General features: G+C 43.5%; 1 protein-coding gene across 1 annotated transcript; it reads right to left on the bottom strand.

Annotated features, from left to right (window-relative positions):
• Positions 1–135: 135 nt before the first annotated feature.
• On the bottom strand, positions 136–26,712 carry C8B (complement C8 beta chain). Its single transcript, XM_074962293.1, has 12 exons — positions 26,550–26,712; positions 23,641–23,797; positions 22,145–22,286; positions 20,537–20,678; positions 16,449–16,581; positions 11,200–11,397; positions 10,150–10,390; positions 8,046–8,174; positions 7,301–7,464; positions 4,337–4,490; positions 3,256–3,324; positions 136–692 (listed from the first exon to the last, which is right to left on the bottom strand). Exons 1-12 carry the CDS (start codon positions 26,639–26,641, stop codon positions 541–543), a joined length of 1,773 nt encoding a protein of 590 aa, XP_074818394.1. The 5' UTR covers positions 26,642–26,712; the 3' UTR covers positions 136–540.
• Between the last annotated feature and the right edge of the window lie 1,119 nt (positions 26,713–27,831).

Here is a 27,831-nt window from a genome sequence, read left to right as displayed (position 1 = left end):
TGAGTATTTGAGAGTACTACTCAATTCAATTCTCTTTCCTTCAAAACAATTTCTAATAGGATAAACATCTGACTCAAATTTCACATTAGATGCTATTGCTCTGATGCAGATTTAGTTTTTAATTTTCTGCATTTTGCTCAACACGACACAGCTGTCTTCTGAGGAGTCACATCTGCTTTCCTGTGTATGCAAGATAAAATGCCCTTTTCCCTATCTCAGGGGAATCTGAGAACACATTAGATTAAAACTCAAGAAAAATCAACGGGTATCACATAATGCAAGAAATAAAGTTTTGCTTGATTAGCCCATTGAAATGAAGGCCTATAGCAAAGCCACAATATTAAAACAAACAAGGACACTTAATCCTCCAGGACAATTGTCCAGCATGTCAAATCAGAATGACTCATACTAAAAATACGAATCCTGTTCCAATGCCTGTTAGATCTTTCTGTTGACTTCAGTGTGCATTGGATCAGGCCCTTAAAGAGGAATAAAGAGGCTTGATAGTCTTTTTAGTTTATATATTTTTAGTAATTTTCCTTAACACCTAATAGTTTCAACATCTGGCCCAGTGCATGGCTTGCCACCATTTTGTGGGGCAGGGTTATTGCACTGTCTTCTTGTCATCCGTTGTCCTCCAGAGCATGCAGACCAGCTGGACCAGCAACCCCAGTTTCCATCTATAGTAACATCTGGAGAAACCGTGAAGAAAGAAAAGGGTGTCACAACAGAGGTTTCTTTTCAAACGGGGTGCTCCCAGCTCACACAAATCATACCTACATGCAAACACAATACCCCTCGTCCACATTACTAAGAATATCTTGGACCATTAAAACTGGACAATTATTTAAAGATGCTAATTCCCTATTCATTGTTGATGGTCCTTGTTCAAACTCTGCATTTCATTCAACTGGGAAAATGAAAAGACACAAGGTGATTTTACCTCTTCTGTTTGAGACTAAGGGAATCTGAGGGAGCTGAAGGACACAAACTGGGATCACTTTACATTCTGAGGAGTCAGAGGAAGCTGTTAGCAGGTTTATGTTTAAGTAGCAGATGGCCTACTTTAACTTACTTTTTCTGCCAGACCCCCTCTCTTCAAAACATCCCATTTTGGCCGGGACAGTCCCTTTTTTAAGCCCAGGCCCAGCTGTCCCGACTTTTTTTTTTTTTTTTTTTTTTTCAAAAGGAGGCATTTGTCCCGTTTGCTCTTGCTGACTTGATCAGTTGACAAGAGCAAATAGGACAAATGCCCACTTTTGTCAAAAAATGTAGGGTGTGGTGCAGAGGAACGTGGAGGCGGGGGAGCAGAGATGCCAGCCCCTTGCAGGGGAGGACACAGAGTTGCGGGGGGTGGGGGGGGAAGGAGAGAGCATTCCAGCATGCGGGGAGGAGGCAGCAGGGTTCCAGCAACCGGGCAACAGCCTCCTGAGGGGGCCCTCCCGCAAGACCGGGCAACAGCCTCCTGAGGGGGCCCCGCAGGGTTCCAGCGACCGGGCAACAGCCTCCTGAGGGGACCCCCGCAGGGTTCCAGCGACCGGGCAACAGCCTCCTGAGGGGACCCCCGCAGGGTTCCAGCGACCGGGCAACAGCCTCCTGAGGGGACCCCCGCAGGGTTCCAGCGAGGGGCAACAGCCTCGCGTGGTGGGTGGGGGTGGGGAGCAGCTGGTGGTGTCACATTTTCTCTTTGGGAAATATGGTCACCTCTTTTTAACCCTGGACATGCAAGTGACACATATTAAACTCTTTAGATTCAGTAAGCCAAACTCAATGCAGGTGAAGTTACATGTTCATAAGTGTCTAATGGAGATTTTACTGCTATGACATACACAGTAAGCAGACCTGAACAATGTGTAAGTGACAACAATTAAAGACTCATAGGACTCACTTAGAATTAGCTATGAAGTTGTCCCTGTGCCCTGGGAAATTTTAGCTGAAAATGTATTTCACTCTGGCTTGTTTAGGATACAGTCATTTAGACTGAAAACTGAAGAAATGACTGTAAATGAAGGGCAATGATAAATGGCAATGTACCAAATTACGGGGACCTACTGTAGCTCTGCAGGGATTGATGTAAAAACTAGTCTTATTTAACATCACAATTAATGATCTGAAGGAAATAAATAGCAATTACATTTGCAGATGATATTAAACTGGGAGGAGTTATGAACACTAGTCTGGAGAGAAAAATTATACAAAGGAACCTAGGGACATTAGCATCAGGGGTGGAAAATAACAAAATGAGATTTAACTGGGAAAAATTAAAATGTGCTGTAGTATAGCTGAGGAAGAATAATCTGAGACATTTACTCCATGGAAGGGACAAACTTGGGAAGCAGAGATGCTGGAGGAGACCAAAGGCCCATAATGGACTGCAAAGTAGTCATGAGTTTATAATGGGATATAAGTGCTGGTTTGTGCTGCATATTCAAAATCAGCTCCTCCTCAAAGCACAGAAATAATGATAAGGCTTTGGTGTGAAATCGTGTATAAAATTGCCCTGAGTTCTGGACACCACAGCAACAGAAACATACCGCCACACTGGAGGGACTTCTGAGGAAAGGACCAAAGGGATGGATTTATAAGGAAAGATTAAAATCTATCTATCTTTTAATCTTTCCATACTTTGATATACCGTATATACTCATTCATAAGCTGAATTTTTGTAGTAAAAAAGGGAAGCATCAGAGAAGGGGGTCGGCTTATGAACGGGTATAGAGAGCGGGAGAGGTGGGATGCAGCCCCTCCCCCCCACAGGGGGGGCAAGGAGAGGCAGCACAGCCAGCAGAGCCAGAAGGGAAGAGGTGGGGCCAGAGTCTCTCTGCTTCTTGCCACGCTGCTCTCCCCCAAGTCTCCGAAGCAGCTGCAGCTCCGGGGCTGGCAGGCTGCAGCTGCGCCTCCCAGTCTGGCCCGCCGGAGGGCGCTGCAGCCGTGCTGCCCAGCCTTCCGGAGCATCCTCCCCTGGGCCTCCCCAGATAAGGTGGGAAGGGATGGGATGGGGAGAGTGTGGGGGTCCCCAAAGTCAGCGGCAAAACTCACCTTGACTTAAATGCTCCAGGCCCTAACAGTTCCGATTCCCAGCCCTGTGCTTTAGCCACTAGGCCATATAGTTCTTAATGATTGCATAAAAAGACCTAAATAACTTACACACCTAATCATATGACTGGCCATTCCATTTCAACTCTCCTTTTAGGGTTGTTTTTCTCTTTAACTTGGGATCCACATTTATTTAATCATCTTTCTAATCCCTCTTACCTTTTCTTTCTGTGATCTCACAGGCAGTACCACGATATCCTATAGGACAGATACATTCACAGCGCGTTTCTAGAAGGATAACAGTGAAAGCTGGATTACTGTACTTCACTAAAGTATATTATTATACTGAACATTTCTCTATCGACTCCAGTTTCCATATATGGGTAGGTGAAGAGGCTGCCTCTCTGGGGCAGAGACCATCTTTTCTTTACATGTAAGTGCATCACCTAGCAGAATGGGGCCCTGATCCCAGAATTCATTGTCTGGGTGTTAATGACAATAGTCATTTGAAAACATCTTTCATGGCAAATTATCCTAAATGGAATGATAAGAGGACTCAAGGCCTAATAAGTTATTTAAACAACTGTAATCACCCGAGGAATCAGTTAAGAACGATAATCAAACTGGATGGTACCTGAATCAATAATTTCTGCATTAGACACATTTAGATGATAACCAGATTCTCATCAAGACTTTTGCAGATTCAAATTTGAATTAGGTACTTGAAAAATATCTTCTTTTATTAGCAAAACCCACACACCATAAATCTCCATTTAGAAAATGTGTTTTTTATTCAATTTAATTACTTTCCCCCAGCATTTTTAAATCATTGTCAGCTTCAAAATGAGGGCAGCTTCCATTAAAAATGGAGGGAAGGAAAGGATACAATACTGAACAATTCTGATGATTATACCAGTACTTAGCACTTATATGGTGCTTTTCATCTTCACAACACAACATTAATTAATGCCGAGACATTAGGATGATGGTAATGATCTTGAAAGCAAAGAAAGAGACTTAAAGACATGAACTTTTCTTCTGATGAATAATTGAGATGGGAACTGTTTCTTAAATGTAACTGATAGAGACACTTGCTAAAATGGTGTTAATTTGCTGCTGCGGCTACTAAACAATGGAGATTTATGAATGAAATTACTCTTTTTTAAAATATATTTTCTTTATATTGTTAACCAGGATGAACAGGAGAACAGAATGAACACAGATTACCAGCCACTTAAGCCTCCTACCTACAGCTCCCCTGTTCGTTTATACTAGAGACGTATTAGATGTGAGATTCTACCTTTCAAAAAGGCAATTCCATTGCCATGGCATGGAGCACAATGACAGGAACTGGTCTCCAGCTGAAACTCCACAAGGGCACGCTTCATATTTTCCCTTAGTGTATTTGCATTTGCAAAGTCCGTTGCAGTCACCAGTTCAGACAGGGGTTCTGCCTAAGCAGGAGGGAGAAAAGAGGGGAAGAAACAAATGTTGTATTCATTCCAAAGGTCAAGATGTTTTCATAAGGTCAGCCCTGCACTGCAAGCTATGGTGGGACCTCAGTTTGTGAACAAAATGTAGGCCCTGTGTTATGAGATTTGTGTTCCGTGGAGATACCAATAAAAGCTTTCTAAAATGGGAACATATTAGTCCTATCAGCTGTGCAGAGCAGCTACAGCTTTGGGAGAAAGAGCTGGACTTGCCTCTATTTTGTGCATCTTCAGCAGAATAATTATGTTAAGTTCCTGCTGCAGGGACAAATTCTGCCACCAGTTACACTTCTGCACCCCCACGACTATAATGGGTGTGCACACGTGTAAGTGGGGGCACAGACTGAACATCATGGGGTTGCCAAGGGTAGAATTTGGTACAGAGTAGAACCAGGTGTAACGGAGAATAGAATTTGCCCCACAGATTCATCTTGGCAGACGATAACACAGTAGCCAGTAAGAATAAAATCAGAGGATTCCTAGGCTAAGTTTGCATGTTTGGTAGTTACAATCAAAGGACCAGTTCCTCAGTTTGTATCACCTGATGATCCAGCCTAAAGTCATTATTGTAAGCTGAGCAAATTTGCTATGCGTGCCATCAGGACACAGCAAACATGAAGTCCCACAATACCATTTGCACAGGGTCACGTCATTCTGAGGACAAATGCATTTTAAGGAAAAAGGTACTTTCTTGTTACTGCCCCTGTCTCTCCATTTCTCAACAATGATCTTTGATCCACCTTTTACTTTTTGAATTCATATCATATAAATAAGGAAATGCCTTGAGAATGACCTGCCAAGTGCTTTTAGTAGATGATTTATGAACTGCTTTGCTTTATTTTTTCCCAGTGGAAGCATTTTTAGGGCTCATGTTTAGTCGCACACTACTGGTGCTTTTGATCTTCATACTCCTCCAGGATATTAGTAGGCCAAATCCAAATTATATCAATCTGTGGTTTCTACTAGCTGATCTGGTCACTGATATCAGGTTAGAATCTAAAGAGTTAGGAAAAAAACCTAGCCTTAGTTTGTGTTCAGAATTTTCTTTAAATGGGATACTTGGACAAGTACGGACACTGAAATCTCTGGGACTCAATGCAATTATGAAATCATGAGTAGATTACCTGAAACAGTTGATTTTATATCTTCCTTTAAACCTGAGATGAGTTCTAGTTAACAAAGAAACGGATTATATTGTCAAAGCAGAAGATTTGAGTGGGTTGAGGGCAAGCTGAAAACATGGACATTATGTGAAATTTTTATTACAAAAAAGGGGAAAACCAACATAATAATCAGTGCCAAGCCAGGGTGAACTATGAAGCCCTGGAAAAATAAACACCTATTTGACCAATATAGTCAAATGTAGAAAGGGCTGCTCTAAAGCCTGTTGAAGTCAACAGTCTTTCTGTTGGCTCAGGGGGCTTTGGATTAGTCCTTGAATGCGTAGATTGCCAAGTATTAAACATATTTCCACTAGAGAGAAAATAAACACTAGCTATGGGCTCAATCTAAGGACTTTTATCTGGATCCAGATTTCAAATGAACACCCCAAAGCTCCAGTGGGTTTGAATCAAGGCTTTTGGGTTCAGACTAGAGCAGGCTGGAAAATGGCTTTTTTAAAGAAAATTGTCTGTGAAAGAGAAAAGAACACATTTTCATCAAAAGGTTCCACAGAAAATTTAGACATTTCCATTTTTCTAATTGACAAGTTTCAGTCAAAAAACAAACAAAAAAACTGATATAGGATTTCTGCCACAGTGCCTCATGGGAGTCATAGTTCAGCTGCCTTATGCCCTCATTCTCCTCCCTGGCCCAGGCTCTCTGGCTGGGCTACATCTCCCATGATGCACCACGGTCTCCCCTCTCGCTGAGACATCAGCGCATCCTGGGGAGTCCCTAGCTACAGTGCATCACGGGAGATGTAGCCTGTACAGGGGAACCAGGCCTACAGAGGAATATGAGGCACCTAAGCTACAGATCTTATGAGGCACTGGGAGGCGTGTGTGTGTGTGTGTGTGTGTGTATTCCAAATCAACATTTTTCCATTTTTAGAATACATTTTGGGATTTGAGTGTTAGTTTTTTTGACAAAATATATTTTTTCTGTGAAAAACAGACACTTTTCCCCAAAACTTTTATTTAACCAAAATCCAATTTTCCACTGAAGAGCAGTCCAACAAAAACCAGCCCTAGTGCAGGGCCATACCCAAGAAGAATATTCTTCTGCCTTCACAATAGTCAACCAAACGTTAAATGAACTGTGACATTCAAAATTATGAGGCTCTACTGACATTTTTTCCTCTTGTTATTTTTCACATTCATGCTTCTCTATACATTCGAGACCTGGCCAAGACTGGAAGTAGGAAAGCCTAGTAAAAATCTATTCTCATGAGATTCTATCTTAGTTTTACAGATTTATGAGCTTTAGATAGTCTGGACAAACAGCCAGACTTTTTGGTGCACTCCTTGGTTTTCTGAACCAAACAGAATTGCTACTATACAGTGCATGGTAAATATGGAAGGCAAGGGTAATTCAGAAAAAAGGAAGGTCATTTTATTACACTCTAATATTAAATGCCATCAGGTATATTTCTAATACAGCACTGCCTAGATTCTTCAAACTTCAATTATCTGACATGCCTTGTTACCTAAAACAGGTCAATTAGTTACTCTGAAAATCTCCCTGATTATTCAAAACCTCCCTTATCTGAAAGAATTCCAAGTCCCCCATGGCACTCGATTAATTGAGGCTCTATGGTGTATTATTTTCAGTACCTTTAGCTTTATGATTTCAGGATTGTACTGTACTGCATCTCCCCACTCCTGCATTAGCTGAGCAGTTGGCAGATCTTTGTAGGCAAGTGTCGTGATATGCTCACTCCCTCCTCCACGAACAAGGACTATGAAATCTTCCACAACTTGCTTTTGCCTGATGCTGTCTGCAAACAGGGGTAAAGCGACCAGCTCAGCTTTGCTATTTCTTTGTGGATCACAAATAAAATAAAAAGCTAGGAGCAAAGTGGACTCTGCCAGTTACATATCCCATTTAGAAACAAAACGGGAAAGCGACCTTGGTCACAATTATTTATATACAGCCAAATATCTGGCACTCCCTCTGACTTAAAAGGGAGTGGTGCCTGAGGGAGGACTTCAAGATTTGGCCCATAGTTTTTCTTTTGACATTACTGTAAATGAAAAAAAACAAACAAACAATAGATGCATTCACAGATTTTAAAGGAAGGAGGGGATCACTTAGCCACAGGGGAAAGAATAATAAACCAGCCTCCCCTTACGGGGCTATCATTGAAAAGCACCAGAAACTGCGACTAGTGCAGGGTGCAGCACCTCTTTCCTGAGTAAAGGACTTGATCCTGCTTCTGTTAAAGTCAATGGTGTGAAATCAAACTCCATAAAACAAAGCCCATTTCCTGCGTGCAGATCTATTTTACGTCTGAAATTGAGCATATATTTCTCTCACATAAAAAAGAACATACAAAGCACAAGATTATTTGATGTTTACCTCCAATTTCATTTAAAACAGCCTTACAGCCAGCAGCTGACATTCCCAAACTTATATAAACTCCATAGACATTTCCACCAACGTTAAAGCCATGCCGTGCACAGGACTGGATGTCACTTAAAGAGTAACCTAAAAAACACAGTAAAACAACACATATTTATAAAAACAACACTCCATTTTAAACACTTTTTGCTGAAATTTTTTGCCTTCCCCCTCTCCCCCAGGGAATTTTTAGGGCCCAATCCTGCTCTAAAAAAGGATCTGGTGCCCTCAGCTCCCAGTGACTTTGATGGAGTTGAGTGCTCTCGGGATCAGACCTTTAGTAAAGAAAAAATTTCCTCTCAAGAGTTTATATGTTTTTGCTTGCGGGGCTACATCAAATGTCATGGAATTCCTGGCACAGAGGAAGTGGCACATTACAAATAATGAGCATCATAAAGATATGGTTACCCCTTTTGACCCAAGCCCTGTTGCAAGTTACAGGTTTGCAAATTAACGACTAAGGGCCCAATCCTGCAAACACTTGCCATTGAGCAAAGTGCTTACCATGCTGGGTGACTTAAATGAGATTCCTTAGGGCTGTAAACCGTGCATTCAGTAGCAAATGTTTGCGAGATTCGGCCCTAAATGAGTTAGCAGTTAAGGTCCCAATTCAGCAGTGTACTTAGCCACATGACTTACTTTAACCCATTAGCAGTCCCATTGAAGTTAGACATGTGCTTCAATACCTAGCTGAACTTGGGCCTTAACAAGCAAGGATGATGCACTACCTTCACTTCATCAATGACAGCCTCTCTGCCAGCAATCACATGTGACAGTCACTCACTGCCAGGGAATACTACTAGCACTAAATTAGTGCTCACTGGACTCAATAAAAAGGGATTATCCTAATTAAATTACATTCCAACATTGGCTATAGAACTTATCAAATTGGCAAATAAAGTTAGATTTCAGCTTTAACATCTAACTGGCACCTTGGCAAATCCATCTGATGGACCCTCCATTCACGCTTACATTGTTTATTTTGACTGTAAGATCTTTGATTCAAGGACTGCCTCTTGCAATGTGTAGGTATAGTGCCTAATCTCATGGTCAATTGGGGCTTCTAGACACTACTGTGATCCCAGTAATAAACAGTAATAGTAATACATTGGTGTTTAGATGTGAGCTTCTAGAAAAAATAGATAGCTAGAGATGGGCCCAAAACAAAACTTCAGATCTTGAATACCACTGAAATTCTGAATGCCTGAAATCCAGATCTAAGTTCTGTCCCTCTGGCTCAAGTCTAAATATAGCATTACCTACTAATGTACTACTCAACAGAAGAGCAAACAGATCGTGGACCCTGCTGTGTAACACAAAGAGTACGTTTGCAAATAGGCACTGAAGGCCGTCCCTCAACCTCCGACGCCAATGGGTAAACAAAAGAATGCTGCTCTTGATTATCATCCCACAGCTCTCTGTGCTCCACACAAACCCTTGTAAAGGAGCACGAGTCAAACAACTAGAGCAGTATCCGGCAGAAAAGTCACCCAGCAAATGACTGACTGTCTCCTAGATTCCTGCATGCTGGAAAAGTTATGGAGGCTAGAGGAGTTTCACAACTACCACTTGTAAAGCGCTGAATAGAAGAATGTAGGTTTTGATTTTCAAAGCCAACTAGGGATTTAGCCATGGGATTCTCATTCTAGTTAGCTTTGGAAAGATCAAGTACAGGGCCTGGTATGCTGAAGCGATAAGCACCAGCAGCCCCAGCTGAGGTTGATGAAAGCGAAGGGTGTTCAGCACCATTTGAAAATTAGGTCCTTGGTTTACATACAGAAGGGGAGAGCATTATCTTGTTCAGAATCTCTTAGGGATAATGCTACAGACATCAGTGCCCCCGCCTCCAATAGCCTCATCTCACCCCAGGCTTACCCCCTCTCTAGCCACAGAGCCTAATCCCCACAGAGCAGCGTCTGGAGGTTCAGGTAGGACCAATGCTGTGGAGGCGGTAACTGGTTTCCTAGGTAGGAGTGCGTGTGGCAGCAGAAGTAGTAGATCTGACCCCAAAGCTTTAAGAACTCTCTTTCATTAAATGCTGTATAGTACTGGATACACATACCTGCCTTTTGGAGTTCTTCGCTGTTCACAACTAAAGTATATTCGTAGATGCCGCCAAGAGTAGCTTCAGTAATGTAATGCGTCCCATAATCTCTGTAAAGTTCTCTGTATTCACCATAGCTGTACTCTAAAGGCAGCTGATGGAGTCTCTGCAGGAACTCATAATGGAGCATCAGAGTCCGAGGCTTCAGTTTATAACGGGCAACATCCAGCTCAGAACGGGCATGAATAAATTTGCTGTACTACATGAAATGTAGACACACAACAGCATCCAAGTGAAATGAGGGACATGGTTCTCCATGCAAAGTATGTTACCTCAGTGAGTGTTATATATACTGTCCGTGCATTGTATAAATGGATGTTACTGGTCTGCATTAAACAGCTCACACAAATCCGTATACTCTACATAGATCTTAATTTGTAAAATGTGCCATTACCAACACGTAAAGTGAGGGAGCAATTTTACACAATGGAAACAAAGACATTCCCTCAAACAAACTATTGTCCAACCCAACGTATATCCTTCCCCTTCACCTCCCTTTTGGGACAAAAGCCTGGATAATAAAATGGGCTTTCCACTGTGCCCTAAATGCATTCAGACTCAGGTTTGTTTGCGCCATCAAGGGAAACGCTTTCAGGAGCTGAGGATCTTTCAATTTAAAAAGCCTTGCAACCTGGATAATCAAATCTAGGCCCCTTATCAGGCTCAAAGCAGGACTCATTGGGTGGAATTCTGTGGGCTGTGTTATGGAAGAAGTCACACTAGGTGATCGTAGTGGTCCTTTCTGTCCTCAAAAATCAATGAATGTGTGTGTTACCCCAGGTTCTCCTTCTCTCTCTAATGGTGTCTATTGCAGGAGCTTCTCGGGCCCTTGGTGAGCATCACTTCGAACAAAGTGTAGTTCTACTGATTTCCTTGGAGCTAAACTTCAAAAGCTGAGGATCTAGTCCTATATTTTTTTATACACATATACACACATGTACATTTAAACTTCACACCTCAGGTGTTAACTACTAAACTGAGAACAGTTTTAAGTGGAAAGTCACTTACAGTTGCAGAAAACTTTTTCATCCTTTGAATGAACTTCTTGAACCTGTTGTCACTATAACTGTAACCAAGTTCAAACACTCCTGGTATCTTTATTCCAAAGCCAAAGCTAGTCTGCGAAGCTTTTGCCCTGAGGATATTTTCTTCAAAACTTGAATAAGATTCGTATTCAGTCAATGTAAATTCATATTTGCCTTTGGTCTAAACAAAAAGCAAAACCAACACACTTTATTTCTTGCATACTGATTTCATATCTGAAGCAGAGGGAAGACATCTTGATAGTCTTGCAACAAACATACTTTTGAATTAGTGCTTGCACTTTGAAGATGAAAAGCCTGGTATAATTGCTAATCATTATTATTACTATAATACCCCTTGATTTGCAGCACAGGTTAATAAAATGCAGATGAGAGCTACTGTCTCCTCCGTATTGCAATTGCCTACGTCTTAAAGTCCATGAAAGTTTAAACAAGTTTAAAATTGTGAAAGGAACAAAGCTTGCTTAATAGGCATCACGTATCAAATCACACTAGACAACACACAGCATTAACTTCAATGGGCTTTTAATCAGGCTCTGTATCTTTGATGCCCATTAAAGGTAAATGACAAGTTTGAAAATTACTTGGGTGCCTGCCCTTTCATACAGTACGTTCTGGATATTTTAAAACAATTATACTTATTTGCACTTCTGTAGCCTCCTATAACCATATGACTCCTATAAGCATATGGTGTGGATTGCACCCTCAGCAAGTTTGCAGATGACACTAAACTGGGAGGAGAGGTAGACATGCTGGAGGGTAGGGATAGGATACAGAGGGCCCTAGACAAATTAGAGGATTGGGCCAAAAGAAATCTGATGAGGTTCAACAAGGACAAGTGCAGAGTCCTGCACTTAGGATGGAAGAATCCCATGCACCGCTACAGACTAGGGACCGAATGGCTAGGCAGAAAAGGACCTAGGGGTTACAGTGGACGAGAAGCTGGACATGAGTCAACAGTGTGCCCTTGTTGCCAAGAAGGCCAATGGCAGTTTGGGATGTATAAGTAGGGGCATTGCCAGCAGATAGAGGGATGTGATTGTTCCCCTCTATTCAACATTGGTGAGGCCTCATCTGGAGTACTGTGTCCAGTTCTGGGCCCCACACTACAAGAAGGCAGTGGAGAGCAGGAGCCGGTTCGCACCAGTTTGCGCGAACCAGTTATTAAATTTTGAAGCAGTTTTAGAACCAATTGTTAACCCGCTTCCCTGCAGGGGGCGCTGAGGCTTTGATGGGCTCCGGCCGGGAAGTGATGTAATTCCTCCTCCAGCCACCGGGGGCGCTGCGCTGTGGGAGCCATGTGGGCTGCCGCCTGGCCCTGAGCACGAGCCCTGTTGCTGCTGCCGCTCCCCTGGCCCTGGGGCTCCCGCTGCTGCTTGGTGGGTCCCCGGCTGCTCTGCTGGGCCTGGGCTGCGTCCTGCTGCTCTCCCCGTGAGCACCCACCACCCTGCCTCCAGCCACCCCTGCACCCCCTGCCCGCAGCCAGCCCCTGCCTCCAGCCACCCCCTGCCTGCAGCCAGCCCCTGCCTCCAGCCACCCCTGCAGCAGCCCCTGCCGCACCCCCTGCCCGCAGCCAGCCCCTGCCTCCAGCCACCCCCTGCCTCCAGCCAGCCCCTGCCTCCAGCCACCCCCGCAGCAGCCCCTGCCGCACCCCCTGCCCGCAGCCAGCCCCTGCCTCCAGCCAGCCCCTGCCGCACCCCCTGCCCGCAGCCAGCCCCTGCCTCCAGCCACCCCCTGCCTCCAGCCACCCCCGCAGCAGCCCTTGCCGCACCCCCTGCCCGCAGCCAGCCCCTGCCTCCAGCCACCCCCTGCCTGCAGCCAGCCCCTGCCTCCAGCCAGCCCTGCAGCAGCCCCTGCCGCACCCCCTGCCCGCAGCCAGCCCCTGCCTCCAGCCACCCCCGCACCCCCTGCCCTGCCTGCAGCCAGCCCCTGGCACACCCCCTGCCCTACCCGCACCAGCCCCTGCCGCACCCCCTCCCTGCAGCCAGCCCCTGTCTCCAGCCACCCCCGCACCCCCTGCCCTGCCCGCAGCCAGCCCCTGCCGCACACACCCCTGCCCTGCCCGCAGCCAGCCCCTGCCGCACGCACCCCCTGCCCTATTTCCAGCCAGCCCTGCACCCCCTGCCTGCAGCCAGCCCCTGCCGCATCCCCTGCCCAGTATCTAGCCAACCCCACCTGCATGCACCCTGCATGCAACCCCTGCCCTGCTCACAGCCAGCTCCTGTCTTCAGCCGCCCCCGCAACCTCTGCCCTGCCCGCACCAGCCCCTGCCGCACCACCTGCCCTGCACCCCCTGCCCTGCCTGCAGCCAGCCCCTACCTCCAGTCAGCCCCTGCCCTGTCTCCAGCCACCCCACACCCCCTTGCCTTCAGCCAACCCCGCACCCTCCTGTCTCCAGCTGGCTCCGCACCCCCTGCCCTGCCCGCAGCCAGCCCCGCACCCCCTTGCCTCCAGCCAATCCCGCACCCTCCTGTCTCCAGCCAGCTCCGCACCCCCTGCCCTGCCCGCAGCCAGCCCTGCACCCCCTGCCTCCAGCTAGCCCTGCCCCACGCCCCTGTCTGCAGCTGGCCCCACGTCCACTGGTGTCCTGCAGTTCCCAGGGCAGTAACCCTGCACACCTGCTTCAATGAGGGGGGCAGGGAGCAGCTGGGACCCACACATGTGCACACCCTAGGGTGACCAGAGAGCAAGTGTGAAAAATCAGGACAGGGGGTGGGGGGTAATAGGATCCTATATAAGAAAAAGACCCAAAATCGGGACTGTCCCTATAAAATCGGGACATCTGGTCACCCTAGCACACCCCCAGGGAGTGTCGGGGCCCCACACATGTGAAACAGAGCTCGTTTCTAGTTCAGGCCCATCTTTTTAAGACAGGGTTAACACACACCCGTATTTTCCTGGACAGGTCAAGTTTTTTGGTTCTTAAATCGCCATCCGGGAGGAATTTTTAAAATTTAAAAATTCCTCCCAGGAAAATACGGACGTATGGTAACCCTGTTGGTACAAAAAATACATACTGGGGCACATCCCTTAAATCAGAACTTTTTATAGGGAACCGGTTTTTAAGATTTTGGCAGCTCATCACTGCAAGAAGTATGTGGAAAAATTGGAAAATGTCCAGCGGAGGGCAACAAAAATAATTAGGGGACTGGAACACATGACTTATGAGGAGAGGCTGAGGGAACTGGGATTGTTTAGTCTGCAGAAGAGAAGAATGAGGGGGGATTTGATAGCTGCTTTCAACTACCTGAGAGGTGGTTCCAGAGAGGATGGTTCTAGAGTATTCTCAGTGGTAGAAGAGGACAAGACAAGGAGTAATGGTCTCAAGTTGCAGTGGGGGAGGTTTAGGTTGGATATTAGGAAAAACTTTTTCACTAGGAGGGTGGTGAAACACTGGAATGCGTTACCTAGGGAGGTGGTAGAATCTCCTTCCTTGGAAGTTTTTAAGGTCAGGCTTGACAAAGCCTTGGCTGGGATGATTTGATTGGGGATTGGTCCTGCTTTGAGCAGGGGGTTGGACTAGATGACCTCCTGAGGTCCCTTCCAACCCTGATATTCTATGATTCTATGACTCACTGCTGGCACGCCCCTGGTGGCTGGGTGTAGCATAGGAGGCTCTCCTCCTTTAGTGCCCTGTGGTGATCAGCTTCTCCTTGCAACTCGGCCAGGTCACACAGAATCTCACTCCTTCTGGGGTAAACCAGCAGTCCAACAAATAACAGTCCAACATCCTGTTGGACTTTCAGTCTGAGTCTGGACTCACCAGTCCTTACGCCTGGTATAAGGGGGGCTTCAACAGTCCTTACACCTTGCAGGGGGGTTTCCGTTCCACCTTCCCTGGTGGGCTGGTATGGAAACCCAATGCCCTCCCACTCCCCTGGAGTCCAGACTTGAGTAGGAAGTCAAGGCCTCGCTACACAGACCCCTGGCTGCCTCCCTGTACCACCTCCTACCTTGCACAGTCTGCAGCCTTTGCTGCAATCTCTTTCCTGGCTCCCAGTGTATCAGTACCACTCTTCCCAGGCCTCGTCCACGGGCCCACTGCACAGCTTCTTAGCATCTGGTTCTGCTGCAGGAGAGTTTTCTCAACTGACTCAGCAGGAGTCTTCATGCTCCCTGCAGATCTGTCAAGCAGCATGCTGAATCCTGGCGTGAGCTCACCAACTCAGCTCCCTGACTTCAGCCAGGCTTCTCTCACTGAGAGAGACCCAGAGGTCTGCACTCCTTCCTGGTTTACCCCTAACTGAGCCTGGTTCGGCCCTTTTAGCTCCTCCCTCCAGCTTTGACACTTACGACAGGTGTAGCAGGGCAAGGCTGATTGCTCCCTCAGATTCTCATTAACCCCTTCAGGCCCAGTGTGGAGTTGGCACATCCCATCACACCTCCTTTCTATCAGAGGACCTCAAGGTGCTTTCCTCACACTGCCCCTTGGATGTCAGTATTTTCACACCACTTTTATGGATCAGGTTTTTGAGGCAAAGAGAAAGTAAGGCCCTGATCCTGCACCGTTAAAGTCATTGGGAGTTTTGCCATTGACTTCAATGCGCATAAGATCAAACCCTACCTGAATTTGCCAAAATTCACATCAGAAATCTTTGGCAGAGCCAGAATTAGGTCCCAGATCCCCTGATTTCCAGTCCTCTGCCTGGACCATGAGACCATCCTTCCCCTGAACATGCAGCTCAGTCAAAATAAAGTCTGTGCTGTGTGCAACAGCGAACAATGGTAAAAGTGCCCCACATTGCATGTTACCATGAACACAAATATTTCACTTTCATGATGGACACTGGAATCATTCCTTTCTCCTTCCCCTACAGTTTTATATTTAATAATCGATTTCCTCATATTATGAGCATTACTATTTCAGGCACCCATTGCGTACTGCATCATTATAGAGAATCTCTGAAATGTAGTTCACTTTCTTGCAAGCAAATCAAGGAAACAACAGAACCTAGCTGAGAATTTTGGATGGCTTCATTACAGAAACTTTACTTTTTCATATTTGTGACATTTAGAGAACATATACATGATTATTAGAATATAACAATAACTTATTATGTTCCCTAATATTTTCAAAGTAGGTCAAAATTTAGTCCTAAACCACTTGACCCCAATTCTTGAAATTCATTAAAATGTTATGTGTTGACACGCTGCACTGAAAACTTTTGGAAATTTAATTAAAGTTTGCTTGCAGAAAAAATATCTGATTCTTACCTCTGGGGAGTAGCTTTCTACATTGTATGGTTTTCTAAACCTGGTATCCATAATATAATGTGGAGTACACCCCCCAGCATAGTACCTGTGATCAAGAACCAAACCTTCCAGATTGTTCGTGAGGATATTTAACCTGTGTAGGAGGCATAACAGTGAAACAATAATGTTTATAATTTAAGTAGCAGCAAAATATACAATTTGGCTAAGAAAGGCAAGGTTTTTTCCCTATTTCCTTTTGTGCCTGCCTATTTTATTGCCTAGGGATTCTGTCATCAGAACTTTCCGTCTTCTATCATCCACTCTAAGTGGTCTAGGAGAACCTTCCCATCCAACAAGCAAATGAAAGAGGGAATCATGTTTTGAAACATTGCTGAAGATAATATTAACCACAGAAGAATTACATTTAGTCAGCTGGGACTGACATTATGGCATCATACCATCAGTGCGAGCAACATTTGTATACTTTACCCAGCCAATAAACGTTCATGGAATTGAAATTGTGCTGGAAAGTAAGGATTTGGAGTAGCTCTTTCAGGAATGGCAGAAGGGGCAGAGGTGGGCAAAATATACACTAGGCACTGGATTAGATCCTAAATCCATCTGTAAACAGTAAACATGCAGTCTGACAATCTTTTTATGTAGGGAGAATGGCTTTTTTTTGGTGATGGGACCAAGAGTTCTCTCTTATTCACCACCATCACCGCAGGGTGAATCCCAGTGGAATCTCATCTAGACAGTGGTGCACGGTCTCAGGATATGGCGCTAATCTGAATGAGATCATGTTTAAATAGCAGTGAGCATCACGAGAGGAAAAATCAAAAAAGAAAAAATACCGATGAAATCGGGAAATCCCCAGAACCTGTAACTGTTATGTTGTGCTCCAGGTCTTTGTTAGGCCTCACTTTCCTTAGTTTGGAGTCAAAAAGTTGCATAAAAAGGTCTCAGAAATTGTTAAAATTAGCTTCAATCTTAGAACAAAGTGAAAACTGGGAAGGTACACTAAAATTATATGACTGAGCAATTGTGGCTTCAAAGAGATGAGAGGCATGTTTCTGTAAGAGTTCAAATTATTTTTTAATTTGTACTATGGTATGAAGCAGTATGAAGCATCAGTGATGACACACACAGCAGTAATATCTTCAGAGAGTTGCACAGAAATGAGCATTTTCCCTTTAATGTGATTTTTACAATATGAAGCAATATTTTTTTTTGGGGGGTGTGCATGTGAAGTGAGATTAGGGGACTATTTTCCCACAGTAGGATCTTAAAGGCAGTTATCATCCTATAAGAGTTGGATCATATTCAACCACCCCAAAATTCAGGATTGTTTAGTTCTTGGGTGAAATCTTGCGCCCTCTGAAGATGATGGCAAAACATCCATTGGCTTAAATGGGGCCAGGATTTTGCCCTGGGAGTTTTGGTTCCGTCCATTTCAAATGTAGAGGTCCACTGCAACATATAGATCTGAATCCAGATTCAGATTTTAAGCAGTCCAGTGCTCCAGGATGTTTGTGTGACCCTAAGAGCCCTTCAGTGCCCACTGACAAAGAGTTCACTATCACATAACAGCAACTCCTATCAGGCCTGACAAACTCACTACACCTAACAAATTGCTGTCATAGTATTTATCTCTAAAGAATGTTGTTTAGAGTGTCAAATGAAAGCTTATATCATACTGGTCATCATAAGCATTGCGAGACGTACATATGGTCATTAGTCAAGAAGGTGTATGTATGTACTAAAAATATGTTTGAACCATGTAAACAGGTAGGGTAGATAAACAAGTTTTTCCCAGACAAAGCAATGTTTATTTACCTGCCTGCCTCCAATGTCTAGCTAGCATTGTGCAAATCAACACAAAACAAGCTTCATTCGAAAGACAACAGGAAAAGCAAGTTGCCAGGAGAATGAGAAAGACAATATGGCATCAGCACACTGAAGAGCAAAAAGCAGGGGAGAACAACTTTGTCTGGGGGTACACATCATAGGGATACATTCCAAAGGTTTTCTGGAGCCTAAGGAAGAGGAAAGGAACTGAGGGACACTCCTGGCAGAGAGGAGTGAAAAATGAAAAATGTGGATCCCGATTTGACTGAAAATCAGCAATGTATGCAAAAGGACTGAGGGTGAGAAAAATGCTTTAGCCAAAAGACTGTAGCTGGCTAAAGGTACTGTGACAAAGTTCCTGCTCTACCTTGGTGGGTCTTGCGCTTATTGGCGGATTTGCTCGCCTTGGAGCTTCACGGCAGCCCTCAGCTTGGCCTTTTTTCTGAACCCACAGTCCAGGTCGACTCCTCCTGTGTCTAACCAGGAGTTGGGAGGATCTGGGGGGAACCCGGGCCCGCCCTCTACTCTGAGTTCCAGCCCAGGGCCCTGTGGAATGCAGCTGTCTAGAGTGCCTCCTGGAACAGCTGTGCAACAGCTACAACTCCCTGGGCTACTTCCCCATGGCCTCCTCCCAACACCTTCTTTATCCTTACCACAGGACCTTCCTCCTGGTGTCTGATAATGCTTGTACACCTCAGTCCTCCAACAGTCCGCGTTCTCACTCTCAGCTCCTAGCGCCTCTTGCTCCCGGCTCCTCACACGCACAGCACAAACTGAAGTGAGCTCCTTTTAAAAACCCAGGTGCCCTGATTAGCCTGCCTTAATTGATTCTAGCAGATTCTTGATTGGCTGCAGGTGTTCTAATCAGCCTGTCTTAATTGTCTCGAGAAGGTTCCTGATTGTTCTGGAACCTTCCCTGTTACCTTACCCAGGGAAAAGGGACCTACTGAGCCTGGGGCTAATATATCTGCCTTCTATTACTCTCCTATAGCCATCTGGCCCGACCCTGTCACAGTATGTTTAATCTCTTCCCAGCGTGTTATATTTTTGTTTTATTTGTAACCAGTTCTGTTTCCACTACCCTTACTCAGCTGTTACTAAAAACTTCTCTTTGTTTTACCAGAAGTAGAATTCAGTGCTGTAATATTAAATTAAGTGTGACTACTTGGTTTAATCAAACAAGCTGGTGTGTACACTGTCTCTCTGCAGATAGCAAATTTGGTAATCTCTGTGAGTGTCGAATGATGGGCTGGATACCCCAGAGGAATGTTCTTCCAGGGACTCGGGAACTTGGGTGCACCAAGTGTTATGTGCAAGGCAAAGTGTGGCCTGGCAGAATCCTGAGAAGTTTGTCTGGGGTGGCGAACAGACTCTGGTGACAGGGAGCTCTCACCTAGTTTAGCACCAGCAAGTCTCTCTTGTGCTAAAGCAGAGGGGTAACAAGGTCACCCATAGGTCTGGGTGCCCCGAGAAAGTGTCCCACTTTGGACATAGGATTTTGATTCAGGTCATTCTATAATATAATCATGATTTAATTTTCTTTTCAAATATCAACATCCCCACCCAGTGTTTTATTTCAGAGCCAGATTTTTAAATAGGTGTCATCCCAGCCTCCTGGAGGCCAGGCAAAATTTTTCATACACATAGAGTAATTATCAGGCCACATTCTGATCTCAATTACACCCATGTAAATCTGGAGTAACTCCTTTGACTTCAACCCACACAACAACAAAATCCATGATTTCTCAGGTGTCTAATGGTTCAAATAACAATGATCTGTAGAAGTTTTAGAAGTTTTGTCGTTCACTACCTACCCACCCAGCTTTGGCACAATCGACACATTTCCAGAAGAGAATAAGTGAACACACTACCCTACAAAGCAGCTCCCTTCACATGACTACTGGCAGGCTAACTACCTATGCCATGTGGAGCATTACAACCAGACAATTCATTTAGTGTGTTCATTGCACACAATGATGTTTTTTGGTCTCAGTGACTGTTATTTACTAAGGTTCCAATGAAAACCCTTTCGGGTCAGTATGAATTTTTCCAGTGGGCTTTGGATCAGGACTCAAGACCCGTCAATTGTTACAACATTTACAGTTTAATATTTAGCAATCTGAGACTACATCAACATATTTTCCTTATCTGAAAGGGAAGTGCAGGGAACTTTAACCATTTCAGGTTACTATATGTCTCCATTCTCAAGAAGTCATTTAATTAAATTTGCTGTTTGGTTTATGCAAAGGATGCCTACTTACCCTCTTGCCAGATTCTCTATTGCCCAATATTGCTCCATCTTCTGGTTGCATTTTCTATACACCTTTTTACAGTTTTTTTCATCTGACTGATCCCCACAGTCATCATCTCCATTGCAAAGCAACCTCCGTGTAATGCATCTTCCTAAGAGGCAACATTGAAATTGCTTAATTAAGAAGTCCTTTACCATTTTTAATATTAAAAACTACAAAGCCACAGTCGTCACCCCATAAAGCTTATAAACTAATAGAATACAACATGTTGATTAGAGCTGGTTGGAAAATATTTCGTTATCTGCCCTAGAAATTTCTACTTTTCATTAAAAAAAGTCTGAAAACTGCTAAAAAGTGTAAAATGGATACAAGCTGAAAAAAAAGTTAAGTTAGTTTGTTTTTCCAATGGAAAAATCAAACACTTTTAATTAGGGCAGAAATTTTCTGCAAAAATTTTTGTTTAGTCAAAAATCCAATTTTCTTTTGAAAAAAAAAATGTCCTTGGAAATTTTTCCACCAGCCCCAATAATAAATAATTATAATTATTTTCTTACGTATATGATCGATTACAAGAACAAATAACTTGAAATTCCAATGAACAAATTTGGGACATTTTAAATGACAGGATTAATTAAAATGAGAGAGGAGCATACTGGTAACACGTTCTTAATAAGAGAAATAACAGACATGAAGGCTGCGTGTCTATCATTTCTTTTATTATTAGAATTACTCTACAGAGACCTCAAAAGAATTCTGTGAATCAAGGCAGACAGAACAATTTTGTTTTCTCATGCTGTGTTTTCCATCCATAATAAGATCCTTACAACTGAGATGTTAATGAATTATATAAAAATAATACCTCACTCTTATATGATGCTTTTCATAAGTAGGCCTTTAAACACTTCACAATCTTTGATGTATTTATTCTCACAACACTCTTGTGAGCTAGGGGAGTGCTTTTATTCTCATTTTATGGAAGGGGAACTGAGGCACAGAGAAGCTAAATGTTTGGTTTGACCAAATAAAAAAAAAATCAGTTTTTCATTTTGCCAAGAAAAAACAAATAATTGTTATTTCCAGTCAGCTGAACCGAAAACTCATTTATTCACCCAGCTCTCGTTATATTTCCCTTAATCTCTTTAGAGGGCCCCACCAGTTCCACCAATGTGATTGTGAAAAGAGAACTAATGAATGCTACAGAACAGTAATTTATATGGGGTAGGCAGAACTGTCACGTCTACAACAACGAATCCATATAAAGCTTTTCCCTTATGATCTCAGGCATGTGCCGAAATCATGGGCACATATTTTGCAGCTGCTATCTGACTTTTCGAACCACTTTTATGGCAGCTTTTATTATCAAGACTATTTTTTAATTTCCTACTTTCCAAAACAACTGGATTTTAAAGAGATGCTCAAGATTGGCAGACTGGAACTTGGCCTACATTACAGTTAAAATCACAGTCATTTGCAAATGTGATGTAAGTGCTGATACACTTTGGGCCTCATCCTGGCATACCTTTACTCGGGCAAACCCCATAAAAAAGCAAAAAGCTCTTGTGAGTTCTGTCATTAATTTCAACAGGAGCAGGAGTGTCCTCCAATTCAAGAACTTACCTGTAATCGCACATACAAAGCCTTCACATCTAACTTTATTTCTGCAAGGATGGTTTGTAACACAATCTTCTGTTTCTTTGTCAGAGTAGTCACACAGGTCTCCATTGAACTGAGAAGGCCGTTCCACATGAGCAAATCTGTACTGTAATGACATAGAAAACATTTACTCACCTGTGTAGAATGGATGAATTTTATGGTTCCTAAATTAAAATACAAACTTCTTGTATTGAGACATATTTGCTATAGGAGTAACACCAAGAAAAATAGTAAATATGGCAGAATTTTGATTTTCTTGCAATGGACCTAATTTAAAAAATAATTTGGGGTAGTTTTCATTTTATTAAACAAGATTTTCCACACTTAGTAGTGTTGGAATAAAAAATATAGTTTTTAGTTTGTCATTAAGATAGATTTTGTTTAAATAGGACTAATCGCTCGGAGTGGGAAAGAATAAGGAAGGGTTCAATGGCATTTCCCTTCTTTCAATTAGAGTTGGTAATGACACCTCTTGTTATTCTCTGTCTATCTGTGTACTTACTAAACCTTCCACACCATTATCAATATTTTCCTGATCACACCCCATGAGGTAAGTCTCTGATCCATCCAATAGATTATCCTTCTGCACCTTTTCCATTTCCTACACAAACTCATAACTGAGAGTCTTCACTCCTTACACAGCTGGAGCATCATTACTCTGACTGCAAAGGGCTGAAGCAAGACTGACGTGGGATAGCCACTTTAAGAATGGTTATCTTAACCTGTTAACAAGTAATCCTGTGCACTGTTTAAAACAATGGGATTTTTGCCATTGACTTCATTAGGAACAGGATCTTAGTTTGAAGCTGTTCCATATAGAGAAAATGCTCAATGGCAGGTAATGAAAAGAGTCTCCCAGTCCCGTGAGGTGTTGTGTGCCCTCAATTCCCATTCAAATCCAGAGTTGCTGAGGGTGCTTAGCAACTTGCAGGAGCCCTGTGGCCACTGGCCCTATGTGTGAATGCTCCCGCCAAAGGACTATGATCACTTGCTACTTTTTATACAAGACAGGAAAAGTTAATGGCCTGTTCCTACACTCCCTTACCACAGCAAATTTCCATGGAAGTCAATGGTAGCTATGTTTAGATAAAGAATTGCAGGATTGAGCTTACAAAGGTGAACCGGAATTCCAAAGCAAAGGGTTGCAAGCCCCACACGTCCCAATAAAAAGAAGAGTTACTTGCCGGGAACTCTGACATGAATTTCATCCCTGTGCAGGGAAGCCTAGCACAAGGCCTAGACGTGCACTTAAGCCCTAGGAGGTCTCTTGTGATGCTCCAGAGGTACGTAGGTCTTGTACATTGCCTGTGCGGATTCTCCCTGCAGGAGATGTGAGGGGCCGTGGGCCAGAAAGAGCGACTCCATCACTGAGTCTTTGCAGAGGCAATATTACGAAAGACTGTCTTGCCTTTTAGTCTCTCGTATTTCTCATGCTTCACATTAAGGTTATCAATACTCACTCTTTTCTTTTGACAGGGGTCACAGGTGCTCCACGATGACCAGCTGGAAAGCGCACAGTCAATCGGCTGCGGAGGGTTGTTTACTGATCGGGCCCATCTGCCTTTGGCTAGGCTCATGTTGACTCCATTTAGCCGAAGGAGGGGTTCCCTTTCACCACTAAATGTTCACAATGAATAAAAACTTGAGTGTGTAGGATTACAAAGCTAGGAGAATGGAACAGAGGCTGTGTGTGTGTGTGTCTCTCTCTCTCTGTCTCTCCACACTAAAACAATCCCTTTGTTGTGCTCTACTAAAATCTTTCATGCAAAATACAGAGTTGGCTACTGATCTCACACTGGGTATACAACTGTGCGGCTCCTGATTTACACTGTTATAACTGAGAGCAGAATCAGGACCATAATGTTTTAATTTGAGTGTCAAAGGGTAAGTATTATCTAAGTGTAAAACATCACCACACAAACATACTGCTCTGTTCTATTCAGGTTCTCAAATCATGCCCATCACCATGGTCTCAAACAAGGTAATTAATGATACAATCACGACTTGACAAAAATCCTGCAGCTGGATCATAACTGTAAACACCATGGACTCTCCTAAAGAATTAGCAAAAATTGATTTTGTAGCAGACTTGTTGATCTAAAGGCCGGACAAAATTCCACTGGAAACTGCGTGGGTCGCTTAAAGCAATGGGAGTGCCTGTTGCTGATGGTCCTCCAAGCAGCTTTTACTGTACCTTCCATTTGTGAAATGTTGGTATTATTTTTCGCAGAAGTATGTGTGTCTCAGTTTCCCCACTCACTTTTATATTGTTAACCAGTGTGTGAGAATGGGTTAGTTTCTTTCCTGGGACAGAAGAACAGAAAATGCAGTGAGTGGGTGGGAGTCAAGTAGGCAGGTCAGTGTGGATAAGAGTATGACATCATATGAATGGAGTTACCTTGAAGATACAATAGAAGACCACCGACCAGGCATTAACTTGTAAAGACTGCCAGCCCAGGGGGGCAGAACATGAAATGGTGTGACTGGAGCTTGAACCAAAGAACTGAGGTGTGAGCAGACTGCAGTAAGAATCCTGCTGTCCAGGGCTAGCTGGTGGGGCTGGAGGGGTGCATGTGTCAATCCTGGACGTTTGGGCACGAGAGTGAGTTTGGGCTGCCAGCCTGCACATGCACGTAGGCTTTGCTTTTCCATTCTACTCTGAGGACACTAATTACTGCATTCTAGTTGTCTAATAAAAGGTGTCTTGTTAGGAAACATCTGTCCTGAGTCTCAGCAAACATCTGCTGGTTGCACAGCTCCAAAGAGGGTAAGTCTCCAACAGGGGCCAAGCTCTTTAAGACCTGTTGAAGGAGTCATGGTGAGAAACAAAGTGCTGAAGTCTGCGACCCAGTCAAAAGTGGAGGTCCAGGGCCTAGCACGAAGAAGCATATGCTCCTAAAGAGTCTATGTTAAGGTCTGAGGCCTGGCATGGCTTGTGGATCCATGACACCTACTAATAGCAAACTAAAAATCCCTGTCTTTCTGTCAGTAATTTGAAAGTCTCAAGGGCATCTGTATATTTATTCTCACCAGTGACTTTAATGACAAAACAGATGAAATTAATTCATTTTACCAGGGGTTAATCAAAGAGTCAGTCAACCAAGATGACGATTTAGATAAATAATGCAGAATATTTATAGTTGCCAGTGGTGATTTATTAAAAATGCCAATCACTTCTCTTGGAGAGGTGCTGGGACAAAGTCTGCTCATAGTGATACTGCTGTGAATCCCACGCAGTTCCACTGACTTCACTACACCGACTTGACACTGGTGTATCTGGAAGCAGAATTTTACCCACACTGTATAAATCTTTTTTCCAAGTATGAAGACTGGTTTTAAATTAATATCTATAGCCAAGGGCACACTGCACTTTCTCAACTATGGATTAAAAGAATGTGCATATTTTTTTTCAAGAACATTTCAAAGGACTTTTTATTCTAAAACTTAGAGCTCAATTTTGTCTTGAAGGCATAAGCCCTGATTTGGGGTTGACTGACAACTGCGCCCCCTCTCACCTACAAAAGAGTTCCAGGAACTCCCAGGGAGCACAGTAATTCTATCCTCTCTCCTTGGCTTTTCTGTTTCCTGCAGAGCTTACCAATGCTGTTCCCTAAAGGCCTCAGGAGTTTGGGGGGCCTGATGTTAGATGCCTCCTCCTCACAACCCACCATCAAGAAGCAAATTGCCCCACCAGTGCCCCCAGCCTCCACTAGCACAAGAAATGCAAAAAAAATTAAGCTGTGAGGTAGACCCTCCTGTATAGCAAATTATTCTTAACATTGTGCATTCAACATTACATGTAAAAAAGAAAGTGGGGAAAATGATCAGCCAGCTATGTAGTCCAGGTGCTGGGTTTTGTTTATATGAAATGAGGACCAAAAGGTATTAGACCAGTTGAGAAATTTAGGATCATAGTAGCTAGGTAAAAAAGGAAAGACCTCTTATATGATCTAGTACTCCATCCCCTGGCAAGTACCAATTATATTCAGATAGTAGAAGAACTATCAAATATTAGCCTACATTAATTTTCTTTTGACCCCTAAATCAAGCTTAAATCTCATAATCCTCAAAATGCCCTTGTGAGGTACACACAGTAAGTAACTGCACTGCAAACAGATTTTCACTTCATCACAACGTGACTACAACATTTTGGCATATAAGATTTATCAGACTGGATTATTTTTTTCAAGCCAGTCACTTCATAATATGCTCACTTAAAAACAGTGCCTTTTCTTACTTCACTAGAAACTCCAAAATGGCTTCAGATGACATTCCTTATTCACCATAAAAGGAAAAGCAGACGGTCAGCGTTACATTTCATTATCTATCATGTCATTGCATGGATATTTATTCAAGAACATTCACTTACCTAAAGCAATGCACAGTTAGGAAGCCCAGTACTGCACAAAACAGAAACAGTTTCACTGGGTACAAGAGAAGTATAGTATGCAATATATTCATGATTCTAAGGTAATATCAGCAAATATCACTGGCAATCCTAAGCCACCAGAACTCCAGTTCAGCCTTCTATGGGCTCTGAAAGTGGTTCAAGCAGCAAAGGGTAAATTAGTCGATCTTTTGTTTACCATGTAGAAAAACTATGACCCACCTCCTGACAAATTCACATGACAACCTTTATAGTTGATAGCACACAGCTTTCTACAGGAAGTTCTGAAAACTCTGTTGGAGAATGTCAGAGAAAATAAAAATCAGCTTAGGAGCAATTTATATTTCTCCTACATTTGTTAGGTTTCCTTAAGGCATTGCTGAAAAAGTAAATATTTCACCAGTAAAGTCACATATTTAAATCTTGCCTTAGAAAATAGTCAATGGGAAGTGACATGTGAGTTAAAAATCTGGTGGCTAGGAGATGGGACGACTGGAAAAATACTTAAAAAACCCCAACCTATGTGTTTGTTGTTGAAAAGGAATGAGAAAGACAAGGCATGGACAGGTTTCTGCTTAATTCTGCAGTGAAACTTTCCATTCCACAGACAAGAGGCCATTTCCTGAGAAGTGCAGGCACTTCACTGGAAGTTAGAAGTGTTTAGCCCTGTTTGGGCCCATGCCACTTGCTGAGTAAGGATTGCAGTATCCAACCCAATTAAATTGCCTTTCTAAAAGAGAGCCTCTAGTTCTATGGAGATCAGATCAGATAACGATAGGGGTCGCTTCTAGCCTTAAAATTTATGAATCATCTTGTATTAAATGTTAGGTTACATAGAAATTGCCTTTTTCCTCATATCTAAGGTTTTACAATGGCTAGGCAAGAGGTGACCTGGGGATAGTATTTATTATGCATAACGGGTTCCATTTTACTCTTACCGTGCTGTTCCACCCCTCCTTTTCCCCTTGTGTAGACTGAGCTCTCTGGGTCAGGGATGATCTTATTTATGTGTTTGCATAGCACCTTAGTTGACAGCATTGCTGGTTCTGTTTGTTCATGTTTGGTAGAATTTAAAGATGCCCTGGGATTCTCAGAAATTATGAGAATGGCCCCACAGTCCTGGTGAACATCTCCTCTCTTAATAAAATAGATCCCAGTGCTGAAGGGATGGATCCTTCTAGGCGCTGCTGAGCTCCACCTAAGTAACGAGCACCCTCTATTCTCACTGATTTCAGAGAAGAGTTCAGGGTGCTCAATATCTTGC

This window comes from Natator depressus, chromosome 8, assembly GCF_965152275.1.
Source record: "Natator depressus isolate rNatDep1 chromosome 8, rNatDep2.hap1, whole genome shotgun sequence".
Taxonomy (NCBI): domain Eukaryota; kingdom Metazoa; phylum Chordata; order Testudines; family Cheloniidae; genus Natator; species Natator depressus.
The sequence above is the reverse complement of the archived record's forward strand: the minus strand, read 5'-3'. Positions and strand labels throughout refer to the sequence as shown.